We start from the raw sequence: 13,743 nt of genomic DNA, 5'->3' as shown, positions 1-13,743 counted from the left end.
CTGGCCTCCATCTCACCTGCCGGGGAGCCCGCACGGGAAGGCGGGGAGCCCTGCTCCGGAGTGCGTGTCTTTCATCAGCTTGTGATGCCCAAAAGTCTCTCCCCAGCTCTAGCCTGGGATGGGTTGCCTGCCTCCACGCTTCCAGAGCACCTATACCTCCCTGTCCATGTACCCATCACGATTCAGCAATGTTATTTATGGCCTGGGTGTTAATTTACAACTACAAACAGATGCCTGAGAATGGACCCATTTATTCTTTTTATTTTTTATTTTATTTTAAAGATTTTACTTATTTATTTATCTGACAGAGAGATAGAGAAAGCCAGAGAGTACAAGCAGGGGGAGCGGCAGAGGGAGAGGGAGAAGCAGGCTCCCCACTGAGCAGGGAGCCCAATTCGGGCCCCCTGAGCCAAAGGCAGTAGCTTAACTGACAGAGCCACCCAGGCGCCCCCATTTCTTCTTTTTAAAAATCCAATCTTATCTAACTCACACCCCCTCCTCTGCTACCCTGAAGGGGTACTCCAATCTTATTCATTTGGGGGCTCCCTCCCCCATGGCCCAGGGTCACTTGAGGGTCAGAGGGGTCTTTGGCAGAGGAAGTGTGCAGAGAGGTCATTAGTTCAAGAACCTCTGTCACCATAGGAACCTCGGTCCCCTCCCCTTCCAGGACACCTGCCACTCTTTCCTCAAGGAGCCCCGGTTTCCACAGGACCCAAGATGTCTTTGGCAACTTGTGCCTCTTCCTTTTCTGCATTCCCTCCAGAGTGAAGGGGAGACAAGCCTGGCTCTGAAGAGACCAAAGCACAAAGGGCCCTTGTTGTCACGCTTCATGCACAGCCGGGAAAACAAAGGGCCAGCAGCTCAAGGGGCCTGCGCCCCCGTGAAACGTCGGCAGTCCCCGTGGCCACGTCTGCCTACTTCTCCTAATGGCCCTCTGGCTGGGGATGGCTGGGGGCCTTTGGAATATGGGGGTTCATACGTACCGTTCACATCGGGAGCGAAGTGTTAGGTAAAGAGATGCTTTCTCTAGTTCCTCAGCGGGGTCTGGCACCTCTCTCTGACCCACCCTTCCCGGCACTGGCCCCCCACACGCACTAGATTCCAGAGAGCCTGGCGCTCCCTTTCTCAGGCACGTCAACCCTTAGTCTGGCCTCAGGGCCTGTGCTCTTGCTATCCCCCTCCTGAACCATCTTCCAGATCTCAGTGGCTGCGTCCTTTGGTCACAGAGCTCTGAGCTTAAATGTCACCAAGTCAGAGAGCCTCCCTGCCCGTGGCACCAATCACCATCTGAAACTGCCTCCTTTAATTCTCTGGACTCCTGCAGTCTCTCTCCTCTGCTGGAATGTGCTTCATCAGAGTAGAGGCCACAGGGCACTTCCTCCCTCCGTGTGCCCGTGAGTGAGAGCAGGGAAATTAGACTGATAACCAGTATGATGAAATCCTAATCGTAAACCTCAGAAAACTGATTTATTCTCCATCAGTCATTGCCACGTATGATCTGGAGGAGAACGGTAACACCTTTTGGTGGAAAGGGACATTAAAGGGTTGGCTTTGCCCCAATCACTCATTTTGATGATGGGGAAGCAGACCCACAGAGGGGAAGTACATTGAGAAATTTCATGAAGCAAGTCAGTTAAAACAAAACAAAACAAAACTCTCCATTGAGCTTCAGGCACTAAGGTGCTCTGTGCCTGCCCCGAGGGGCTTACAGTGTAGGGAGAAGAGAACAGAGACCACCAGCCGCTGACAAGATCAGTGCAGAGCCAGGTAGGTGTTGAGAAGGTGAGCACACAGGAAGAGGAGGATGGAACAGGGAATGCTGGGAGCAGAGGAGGGAGGCCCCCTCCGACAGCAGGGCCCCTGAAGGATGAGGGAACACTTGCACGTTTGGGGCACCTGGGCCTGGAAACCCTCCCCAGCCCCAGGTTTCCAGGGACCAGGCTTCGCACTCAGGATTCCACGCGAACATCACTTTGGCAGGGAGGCCTCCCTGGGGCCTCCGGCCCGAAACAGCCCCGTGCGCGAGCAGCCCCTAACCTGTCATGTTACATACATTGCATATGTCACCGCACACAGCCACGCGTTTCTACTGCCTTCTGCCCCACCGCAATGTAAGCGTCACGCACACCTGACCTCGCTTCCCCTTGCTGAGTCCCCACGCCTGGGGCGCTCCAATGCACAGAAAGCATCAGTGAGCACAGGCACGGAAGATGTGCATGCAGAGCAGCCCGGCAGCCCCTGCAGCGCCTTCTCCCCGCCGCCCTGCCCTCGTGCCGGTTCCTAAGCGGGGTGTCCCCCACCCCGACAACCCCAGCGGCCAGTGGGGGCGCGTGAGGACTGCTGCAACCGGGCAGGGCCCGGGGACCTGGCCTGGGGCTGGGCCCTGCGCGCCCACGGCCCCCATCTCCCCGCGTCCCCGCCAGCCGCGCGCCTGGCCGCCGCTTCACCGCGCCCGCACAGGCCCCTGCGCGCCCACCAGTCCGTTTGGGCGCGCGGTCGGGGCGGCCGGGTGGCCCCACCGAATGCCCCACGCTCACACCGCGGATGCTCGGCCAGCGCCCGCACCTACCGGACGCGCTCGGCCGTGACGGCGTTGCCGGTGTGCCGCCGCAGCACCGCCAGGAACAGGAGCCGCATGCCGCCGCCGTCCCCGCCGCGGCCCGGCCATCGACCGCCCGCTGCCGCCGACCAGGCCGGGAGGCGGGGGCGGGGACGCGGACCAGGGGGAGGGGGACGGGCGGGCGCCCCGGGCGGCGGGCGGTGGCGCTGGGTCGGACCCGCCCGCCGCTCCCGAGGCCGCGCCCGCGCTTGCCTGTTCCGGCACCGGGGTTCCCCGCGCGGCGCGCGGCGCACGGGGAGCGGGGTGGGGCGGGGGAGGGAGAGCGAGACCGTTCCCACGGGGACCAGAACCCCAGGGTCCACAGGGCCATTAGTTCAAGGACCGCTCCCACGGTACCGGCACCGGGGGTTCCTCGGGTCCCCTCCCATGGGAACCAGAAAAGATCACAGGTGGACTCTCATGGGTCCAGGGGAGATGGTGGGTCCACTCCCATGGGGACCATGCTGTAGGTCTGCTCCCTTGGGGACTAGCAGCGGATATGATTTTGGGTCCTCTCCCACAGGGACCAGCAGCAGGGTGACTGCACACGCCCTCCCTCGGGAACCATGGACGGCCTCCCATTGGCACCAGGGTGGTCAGAGTCTGCCCCATGGGTATCAGGACCAGGGTCTCTGAGAGGGCTTGAAAAATCGGAGACGTCTTAATCTTAAGTCATCATTTCCACAATTGACTAGATCTAAGAAAGAGCTGTCCCCTTTAGATGTGTTAAAAGATAAACTGAGGCATATTAAGATTTTTTTTTAAGCTTATTTGAACCAAAGCTGACTCCAGTGGAGCAGTACTAAACTGGAAATGGCTGGGGGGGGGGGGGGTGCAGGAGCTCCAGGAGAGACGTTTATACAGAAAACGCCAAGCAAAGGAAGTATGTTATTAATTAGCTCCAGCTTAAAGCCTGGTTGGCTATTTGTGATTGGTTGTTCTGACGTTTCAGTTTCCTCACCATAACCTTGAGGCACTTACAGGGTTCTGTCTTGGCTTATGTACACAAGCATCCAGGCGTTAGTGTCCCGTCAGTCTTGTGGTCTGGTTCAATCTAACAGACGCACCGCAGTGCTGGAGGGCTCACTTCAATTCCTTCATGATCTCCATCTGAATGTTAAGAAGAAACTGAAGTTTATTTCTTGGCTTCACCATCACCGGGGACCCAGACTTCTCTAAGTCCAGCATGCCAGTGCTTGGCCTCTATTCTCAACGTGGCCGTCAAGTGCAGCATGACTGCTGCAGCCCCACCCATCACATTCACATTCCAGGCAGCAGGGAGGACTGGCACAAGGGTGCACCCAAAATGGTGCATTTAAGAGCTCCTTTTGGAGTGTCACACAGCTGAGGCCTTTATCTTACTGTGTATATGACCACATTTCCATCCATGGCCGCCAGGAAGTAGTCTGTTAGCTGGGCCCACCGTTGCCCTGAATCAAATGGTGGTCACTAAGAGAGAACACAGGTTCTGGGGACCTGGACATGGATATAACTTTTTCAGGGCAACCACTCAACCCACTAACTGGCCCAGTTCAAAAATGACCATGTGTAGGAAGGCCCTGACTCCCACACCAGGGACCATTTATTCCCCCCTTCTCCTGCCCCCATGGCTCTGTCCATTCCCCCATACTGGTCCCATTCTCCATAACATCGGCAGCCAGACCCTCTTTCTCCACCGGGTCTGAGCTCACTCATGGCTCCAACTTTCATTTGCTTGGGACGATGTTGTGGGTGGAGAAAGCACTCAGTAGATGTTTGCTGAATTAAATGAAATCACTGCACTGCTGTGAAATTTTATTCCTATGATCATGCATTCCTGATTTTTTAACGGAAGTCAGTGCTGCAGTAGGATTTGCTAGGCTGAAATTCACTTTTATTGGATTTTCTGGAATACACCTGTTCTGTAGGGTAAGAGGTTCTGACATATCTTTGAGGGCCCATTACTTTATTCATTCATTGCTTCACTTTACCCACTTATAAGACGAAAAAGACTGCACACAGTATCGTAGCTAATTAGTTCATTTTGGTGAGGTCGTTTATGATTCTTGCAAGTAGGGAATAGAAAAGGGTACAAAGACAAATGTGTTATTATGGGATAATACAGAAATAATTACTGGGGGGGGCATGGCTAGAACAGAAAATGTTGTAAACATCTCATAGATTTCTCCAGATGCTTCTAACATAAGGGTCTTAAAATATATGTAAAGCAAAATCTGCTTTTTCTTTCATCATACTGTTTGCTCAGACTACTTCTCTAGTTCATGGCACCAGGGAAAATGAAAGTTTATTATCTACCCTGTATAAAAGTGATAGCCTTTCAGGGGAGAGCACTCTGGGCATATTGACTTTAGAAATGGCTCAAGATAAAAATCAACACCTGACATCTTTTTCTTTCTTTTTCCCTTCATGACATTAACAAGTGGGGCACTCTCCTTCTCCCTTTCTAGCAGATTCCAATCTCTGTACCATCATTCTTCCCCACCATAGTACTGAGAACTACAAATATGGGGTGTGTGTGTGAGAGAGAGAGAGGGGGAGAGGGATCTTCCTAAATACGGAAGACACTAGCAGAACTGTTACACTCTCTCTTCCTGTCTTTCACTGACAGCACTCGAATGTGACCAAATACAAAAGCAAGCTGTTGGTCTAAAGTAACTAGTTTCTTCCAGTCTTGCTTAATGAACATGGGGAAGTCAACCAGAACTAACCAATTTTCCCTTTGAACTTTTGGCAAAAAAGCAGGCCTTTCTTCCCGTTGCTGTGCTGAAGGTGGGGTGTACTGGGTTCTTAACTCTACAGCACAAGGACACTCATTCCAAGGCTTCTCATCATTGCCAAATGGGACAGGACGTCTGACAGCACTGGTGCAGCTCTAAGGCTTCACATTTCTAATAATGTGAGACGAAGGTCCAATCATTGTGCATCAGAGGTTGACCAGAGGGAAGATATGTTAACTGCTGCCAGTAACAACCTGTTGTATGCACGGACCCGTATTTATTCTTTTAAACTTGTCATTTATTTAAGATTTAACTTGAGAGAGAGTGCGCGAGCACATGAGCAGGGGGAGGGGCTGAGGGAGAGGGAGGGAATCTCAAGGCAACTCCCCACTGAGTGCAGAGCCTGACGCAGGGCTTGATCTCACGACCCTGAGATCATGATCTGAGCTGACATCAAAGCTCGGACACTTAACTGCCTGAGCCACCAGGTTCCCCTTTCTCATTTATTTTTATTACACACTCACATATGATTAACACAGATAAACAAAACAGAATTTAAACATCACACAGAATCCCACTGCCCTTTGGGGCGCCTGGGTGGCACAGCGGTTAAGCGTCTGCCTTCGGCTCAGGGCGTGATCCCGGCGATCTGGGATCGAGCCCCACATCAGGCTCTTCTGCTATGAGCCTGCTTCTTCCTCTCCCACTCCCCCTGCTTGTGTTCCCTCTCTCGCTGGCTGTCTCTATCTCTGTCAAATAAATAAATAAAATCTTAAAAAAAAAAAAAAAAAAAAGAATCCCACTGCCCTGACATAGCCACAACGAATACTTTGGTCTCAAGTTTTTCCAGACTCGATGAATAAATAGAGCCATGGTGCCCATCGTGCAGTTGGCAGTGTCCTGGGCACTCTGCAGTGTCCGTCCGTCTGTCCTCTCCCCGACCTTAGGTGGCAGGTACTACTGTTCTCAGCACCTTACAGATGGAGAAATGGAGATTCGAGAAGGTACGACGTCCCCCAAAGTGACACGGACAGTACGGACTCTACGGTCCTTCAGCTTTGCTATACAGACCCAGGGACACAGTACCTTGCTGTTGCTGACGACTTGTGTTGCTTTGCTTTGTCATTCCGTTACAAAAAGTAAAAATGCTTTATGTAGGTTTTTTGTTATTTGCTCTTTTTTTTAACAATAACCATACTAGGCAATTTTTTGGGGTTTTTTTGTGAGTAAAGCAACAGAAGTTTTTAAGCAAGGATACAGAAAAAGCTCTCAGGAGTGAGAGGGGTCCCGAGAGGGTTGCCCTGTGGTAGGCAAAATTCTAACATGGCCCCAAGATTTCCAGCCTCCTGATTGATGCGTTCTTCCAGTTAATCAAATGCCCGTTCAGGTGATGAGGTGAAGAGAATTTGTAGATTACATTTCCAAATTAGCCACCCTTAGAATAGGGAGGTCGTACAGGGTAAGTGTCGCCCAGTCATTGAAAGGCGCTGGGCATTTCCTGATAGTCTCCAAGACTCTGGTGTGAGGGATTCAACATCAGGGTGTCTCTGCTGCTGGCACGGGGCCAAAGGCGGCCAGGTGCACAGAGCACTGGTGGGCTCTCAGGGCTGAGGGCAGCCCCTAGCTGAGAGCCAGCAGGAAGTGGGCCCCTCTACTCCCCACTGCACAGAACTACATTCGACCACAATCACAGGAGCCACAAAGAGCTCCAGATGAGACCTTAGCCCACCCCGCACCTTCACTTCTGCTCCTGAGCCCCCAAGCTGGGAACCAGTCAGCCATGCCCAGACTTGTGGCTCACACAGCTGTGAGCTGACAGACGGGTGTCGCTTGAGCCATCACAAAGTCCTGGTAATTTGTTTTGTAACAACAGAAAACGAACACAACAGTATATCTTGAATGTGTTTCCACCTCAGAATCCTCTATCATTTGAGTAACTACAGAGTATCCCAGGGTACCCATGCACGATAATTTAATCAATGCCTTGCTGTTTCCCATCTTTTTGCTATTTGAAGCAACACTGCAATGAACATTTTATAACTAGATCTCTGCATGCATTTTTAAAATCCTAGCAGTGGCACTGGACATTCACAGTGCAGACAAACGTGGTTTTGATATAAAGAGCCAATTGCCCTCTAGAAACATTGTACCAAATTTACCTCTCCATTGACCACGTACGAGAACACTCACTTCACTGCCCAGCAATTGCCAACACTGACTATTTTTCAGTTCAAGTGACATGTCCCCTATTTTTGCATTTTTAAATTACTGGTGTAATTTGACTTTTTTTCCCTTGAAGGTCATTTCTTTCCCTGTGTGTGTGCATGCTTCTATATGTATTGCTTGTATTAGTTGGAACTTTTCCAATTGCAAGGGCCTGAAAGTCACAGTTGCTTAATCAGAAAGGGAAGTCATGGGCTCGTAAATGAAATGTCCAGGAAAAAAGCGACTTTAGGTGTTGGGCAGAACCTGGACCCGGAACATGTCTTTTTCAAACAAGGTCTTTCTCTCTTCATCCCTACTGCGTTTCTTTAGTTTTACAAGATGGCCCCTGGCAACTCTAGGCTTGTTATCTTGAGAATTACAAGTCAAGCAGAAGGAACAGTTCATTCCTGGTCCTCCAAAATAAGTCAGGGGATCGGCTCTGGTTAGACCAAAATGGGTCACGGGTCCATCTTTGAGCCAATCACTGCAGCTCAACACATGGTATCTGGCCATTGGATGGGCTTAGGTCACATGAGCGTGACCACAGCCAGCGCAGGGAACAGCAAGTCCTGCCTGCACCATCCCAGGAGCTGAAAAGCAAGGTGCCCCTAAGAGAACAGATGCTGAGCAGCACCAGAGGACCACTCTCTTTTGCGATGCTCGGATATTCACTTTGCCAGTTCTATTTATTGGATCTTTACCCAAGAAATCCCACGAGATTCCTAAGAACGTACAAAATAAAGACATTAACTTTGTCATACGTATTTCAAATATTTTTAAAGCTTGTTTGCAGCCAACTGCAGTTATCCTTTTTTATGCAAATAAGTTTTAAGTTTTTATGTAGCCAAATCAATTCACATTTTCTGTTATGGCTTATGGCTTTGGTGTTAGGCTTAGGAAAGCATTCCCTGCCCTGAGATTTTCTATTTGCCAATAGTTTCATGTAATGCTTTTGATATTTTTCATTTCTCCATGATAACATTTGACCCATCTGGAATTTGGGCTGGTCTGAAATATGAAGCCTTTTTTCCCCACGTGTAGAGTCGGTCACCCCAACAGAATTCATTGAATAATTCCTTCTTTTCTCCACGCGTTGGACATGTCCTTAGTACCACATGCTGAATCATTTCACACACGTGCTTTAGTGCTCATTCTTCTTATTTATGTCCACAGACCTCTTCTGTGAGGTCCAATATAAAACACGAATATGCCGTAGCTGCTGACTGCTTTATGACTGCAATATAGATGGAGATGTTTACAAGGAACTGTAAGAGTGGGAGTCGAAATAGAACGGGCAGGTGCAGCCCATGTCTTGCACAGAAGGAAGCAGAAGTTCCTTTTCTTTCACCTTTCTGCCAGTGAATGCCTGCCTGTTGCAGATATCTCATGGTTGTTTCAAGCACAGGAGAAAAGGAACCCAAGAAGGAGATTGCTACTCTCAAGGGTCAAAGAAAATGAGTGTTTGAAAAAAGTCAAACCAAAACCCCTCTTCCTAGCCACACACTCTCATCTCCCCTGTAAAAATAAAACACAAGTCATTCTGAGAGCTGAATTAATTCGCATGACAGCAGGTTAGTGTGACTTTGTGTTGGGCTCAAGAAAATAAGGCCTGACTCCATCCCACAGGTTGACTCTGTTTTTACTTCTATTTTCTGCATCTACCTACATGCTTTGCAGCCAGACAGAACTGTTACAACAGGGACTCCCAGAAATAAACAGAACTTACGACAGCTCTGTACCCAAGGAGAGTCAAGAGAGGGACGGGATGGCCTGACTGGAATGCAGCTAATGCCTCGCCCCATGGCCTGGCGCACAGGGACGAGCAGGGCCGTCATGGTCCCTGGGATGGAACCGAGAAAGCAGAAAAGCAGAAGCAGCAGCCGTGAGCGCGGCCATGAGCAGTCATGACGTGTGCAGAAGGCTGGTTACTGACGTACACATGGCGCAGGACGTCCACAATGGCCACTTGTCAACCCAAGTTTTAAGGAAGCTGCAACTATGAATAAGCAGATGCAGCTGGATGGCAGCAAGGGGTGAGCCATGCAGATGTGCAAGGAGAAGCAAAACTACCATGAAAAAGTCGACGGCCCCTGAAATGTCCTCGGTCCCCACTGGTTTCTGAAGTCACTCCATCAGACAGCAGCTCCTCTGGGCTCTGCATGGCGCAGGGACAGGGCACAGGGCGGTGACAGAGAAGGAAGGCTCCTGCATCAGAGCAAACGGTGCATTCCAGTCCACACCACAAGCGACCTTGCAGTAAGGTCCTCTTTCCCAGAGAGCCCTTGAGGTGAAGAGACTGCCCACAAAACTATACTTTGTAAGACAATGTTACCTCTCCTCCAGATGCCAGCTGGGTGAGTTAGGTCATTTACTTAGTTCTTTGAGGTGCAAAGGAGAGACTCCACGATTACGTTCAGGAACAGGGGCATATTCCAAATATACACCACAGAGTGGTGAGAGTTAACTTATATCAATTCTCTAGTGTTATCACCGTTGGGGCTTAGCACAGGGGCCCCAAATTCACTGATTACGTGGGCAGAAGCTCTAAAAGCATACTGGACCCAGTGTGAGGAACAAATCAAGCTGCCCTCTCTTTTCCTGCTTTTTGATAGAATCATGGCAGGTGGCTTTTGGCTTCAAGTAATAGAAAACCCAACACAGGGGCGCCTGGGTGGCACAGTCGTTAAGCATCTGCCTTCGGCTCAGGGTGTGATCCCAGCGTTGTGGGATCGAACCCCACATCAGGCTCCTCCACTAGGAGCCTGCTTCTTCCTCTCTGACTCCCCCTGCTTGTGTTCCCTCTCTCACTGGCTGTCTCTGTCAAATAAATAAATAAAATCTTAAAAAAAAAAAAAAAAAGAAAAAAGAAAACCCAACACAGTGGCCTAAACAGTGTGATTTATGACCTTTTACTATCTAACTTCTCCCTGCCTCTCTACTGTGCCTTCCACGTGCTTAACTGGTTCTTTCATGATTGTGAGACAGCTGCCAGCAGCAAGTAGGGCTCCAGGCCTCCAAATTCATGTCCCATTTGAAAGAGGGTGTCTCCCTTGCAGTCATGGAACAAGAGTCCTTTCTTTTAGCCTGACTGGGCCAATTTATGTCATCTGTGCTCTGCTGGGCCCTGGGGGAATGTCATGTCTTGAATGGTTACAGTCTGGGTTTCCAAACCAGTCACTGTGAAGAGGCATGAGAGACTAGCATTGGTTCTGAATAGTCAGATCCAGAAACAAAGATGAAGTTAGCTTCTCCTGAGCTGCATGGGTAGCTGGTGGGGAGCAAGGGGTGGGGAGGGACAAATCCAGAGTAGACAGCCGAATGGAATCAGGATTCTGTAACGTGCACTGCACGTTAGTATAAAGCAGCGTTGTCCGACAAAACTTTCTGCAAAGGTGGGGTGATCTATACCGTGCTGTTCACCATGGTAGCCACCAGTCACAGGAGGCTACTGGGCATCTGAAATGTGGCTGGTGTGACTGAGGCACAGAACTTTTCATTTTATTAAACTTGTAGTAATTTTAGTTCAAACTGCCACACGTGGCTCGTGGCTACTGCACCAGACAGAGAAAAGCGAGAACATCTCTTTACAGTAAGAAAATAAGACAACAGAGAGCAAGCGGGATTTAAGTAAGCTGGAAAGGGTATGCCCCACACCAGACAGAGACTGCTACCTGGTGTCAGCAGATCATGGCCATGGGAGAAGACAGGTGTGTTTTCATCATCTGATGCTGCCTAACGATCCTGCCCTGAACTTACTGGTTTAAAATAACAAATAGTTCATTCGTTCACGATTCTGCCATTTGGGCTGAGGCTCAGCTGGGCAGTTTCTGCTGGTCCTGCTGTTGGTGACTTGTGTGGCTTCCTTTAGCTGGCAAGTCGGCTGGGATGACGGGGCCATCAACATAGTTGCAGACTCTTCTTTGACACGTGGTCTCTCCAGCAAGGTGCCCGGACTTCTTACGTGGTGGTTCGGGGCTTCCAAGGCACAAAAGCAGAAGCTCCCAAACCTTTCTGAGGTTCAGGCCCAGACCTGCCTCAGGGATACTCCACCACGTTCTCTTTACCAAAGCAAGTCATAAGCCCAGAGCAGTTTTTAAAAAACACTGCAACCAAACCAAAACATTTCTTCCTGCTGAACTGTTTTTGCAACTTCATGGTGTCAGAGACGGCAGGGTACAGCAGACTTCCTTCCCCAGGGCCAGGAACTGCTCACAGTGCCTCCGGTACACCGTGAACTCCGTAACTGCCACACGCACTCTGTTCCTTTAGCTCTATACTTCTCAGCTGAGATAATCCGACTAAGCTAGTTTCCTGTCATCCAAGATGGCACATCTGCACTGGACAGAGCTTCGTACTAAGTCATCACGTGAACCAGGTCAAATCGCTTCCCCTTTACCCTGTATTTACTCTGCACTTTGCCGGACTGTGTCAGTTTTATCAGTGTTTTAACAAATACTTGGAGGTTCTTTGTGTCATGTTCCAGCCAGAATGTGGAGGAAGCACTGCACTGTACCAGGAACTGAGTAAAAACCTTTCATTTAAGACTGAGCTCTGCTGCCCACTAGGTGTGTGATCCTGGACAGAAATCTTAAGTGGTTTGCCTTCAGTTAAATTAGGCTACTAAGGTACGCGTTAGAACATCAGGGGAGTCTCAAGAAAAAAAAAAAAAAGAACATAAAATATTCTTTTGGCGCCACTGGAAAATCAACGAATATTCATTCATTCAATTCCACATGTACTTATTGTTGATGGGGGTTGTGCTAGATTATAGGAATACAGTAATGGACAATCACAGCCCTTCCAGGTTTGAAGACAGATAGTAAATCATTTCACAAAATGTATAATCATAAATTAATATGGTGTTGTGAAGAAAATGTAGAGGGTACCCTAATGACATATAAAAAGGGATCCGCCCTGTTCTGGGAGGATCAGAAAGGTAGCATTTGAGCTAACGGCCGAGAGTGATAGGCATTAATGGATTGGGTGGGAAGGTCCTATACTGGCATTCAATGTCCCTCTTGAAATATTTATTAAGTATCTACTGCCTGCTGTGTGCCAGCACCGTGTGGGGCATCAGTCTTGGGGTCACCCATTTAGGAAAATAAAGTGAATACATGCTACTTCAAGCCTTTATGCAAGGACTTCTTACACAGGTGACCTACCTGCAAGCCCACTCCCCAGGTACCGGCTCCATGCCTCTTAGCTGGCCTTGAAGACAGGAAGGAAGAAGCAACGGTCTCACCCTAGTCCCCTCATTCAGCTGTGGGTCCCACCATCAGAAGCCATGCTGGGGCCATTTCTGGAGGGCACTCCTCCACTCCACCATGTACCTGCCAGTCACTGTTGCAGGGCCTCTGCGTGCGGTGAAGAAGACACATTAGAACACTGTCACATGGAGCTAGTACCTGTGGGGAGCAGGACAAGCCAGGGAGGGGGGCAAAGGAATACAAAAAACGCGGCAGGTGCTACGGAGAAACTAAAACAGGGCAATGGGATGGGGGCGGGATCCACTTTAGATGGGACGGTGTCGAAATGCTTACAGGGAGTGGACACCCGAGCTGAGGGCTGAAGGGAAGCGGGAAGCCATCATGTGACAAGGACACAGGCTCTGAGCCTGGCTTCTTCGGGGACAGCGGTCCTTCATGGGGACCATTGGGAATGCCTGCTGTCACTGTGGCTGCCAGGCTGGGGAGCGGGCGTGGACCTGGCACCCAGCGGGCAGCGGAGACTAAGGGTGCCGCTCACTGTCCCCCCGAGCACAGGGCAGCCCCGCAACACAGAACCATCAGCCCGAAAGTCAGCGGAGCGCCTGCAGGGAAACCCCGCCCCGGGGCGTGAAGGAGCCCGGGGGCAGGCGCCAGCTTCGCAAATCAGCCTGGAGAGCAGGCAGAGGCTGGGGCCACCACAGGGCCTACGTTTCCGCAGCTGGGGGTTTCAGAATTCCGAGTGCCAGGCGCCATTCGGCTTTTAAAAACTCTGTTGCGGGGAACGTCGGGACCCCCTCGCACCACTCATGGCGGAAGCAGGACCCACCCCCCCACCCCGGCCGGGCTTCCGGCCGGAAGCGGAAGTCACCGGCGCCTGCGGCCAATGGGGGCCCCGGGAGGGCGGACCGAGGCGTGACCGAGCAGGTCTCGCGAGAAGGGCGGCTGAGGCGGCAGCCAATAGGGACGCTGCGGGGGCGGGCCGAGGCAGAGACGGGCGGGTCTCGCGAGAAGGGCG

General features: G+C 50.9%; 1 protein-coding gene across 2 annotated transcripts in view; it reads right to left on the bottom strand.

Moving 5' to 3' along the window:
- Positions 1-2,695, bottom strand: part of GLT1D1 (glycosyltransferase 1 domain containing 1) — a 76,630-nt gene extending 73,935 nt beyond the window's left edge. For both annotated transcript variants that reach the window (XM_026514684.4, XM_044389798.3), the window contains exon 1: positions 2,570-2,695. In XM_026514684.4, the coding sequence (XP_026370469.3) occupies positions 2,570-2,637 (68 nt within the window). In that variant the 5' untranslated portion in view covers positions 2,638-2,695. The remainder of the gene's footprint in view (positions 1-2,569) is intronic.
- Positions 2,696-13,743: the final 11,048 nt, after the last annotated feature.

Source organism: Ursus arctos, unplaced genomic scaffold, assembly GCF_023065955.2.
Source record: "Ursus arctos isolate Adak ecotype North America unplaced genomic scaffold, UrsArc2.0 scaffold_34, whole genome shotgun sequence".
Classification (NCBI taxonomy): domain Eukaryota; kingdom Metazoa; phylum Chordata; class Mammalia; order Carnivora; family Ursidae; genus Ursus; species Ursus arctos.
The sequence above is the reverse complement of the archived record's forward strand: the minus strand, read 5'-3'. Positions and strand labels throughout refer to the sequence as shown.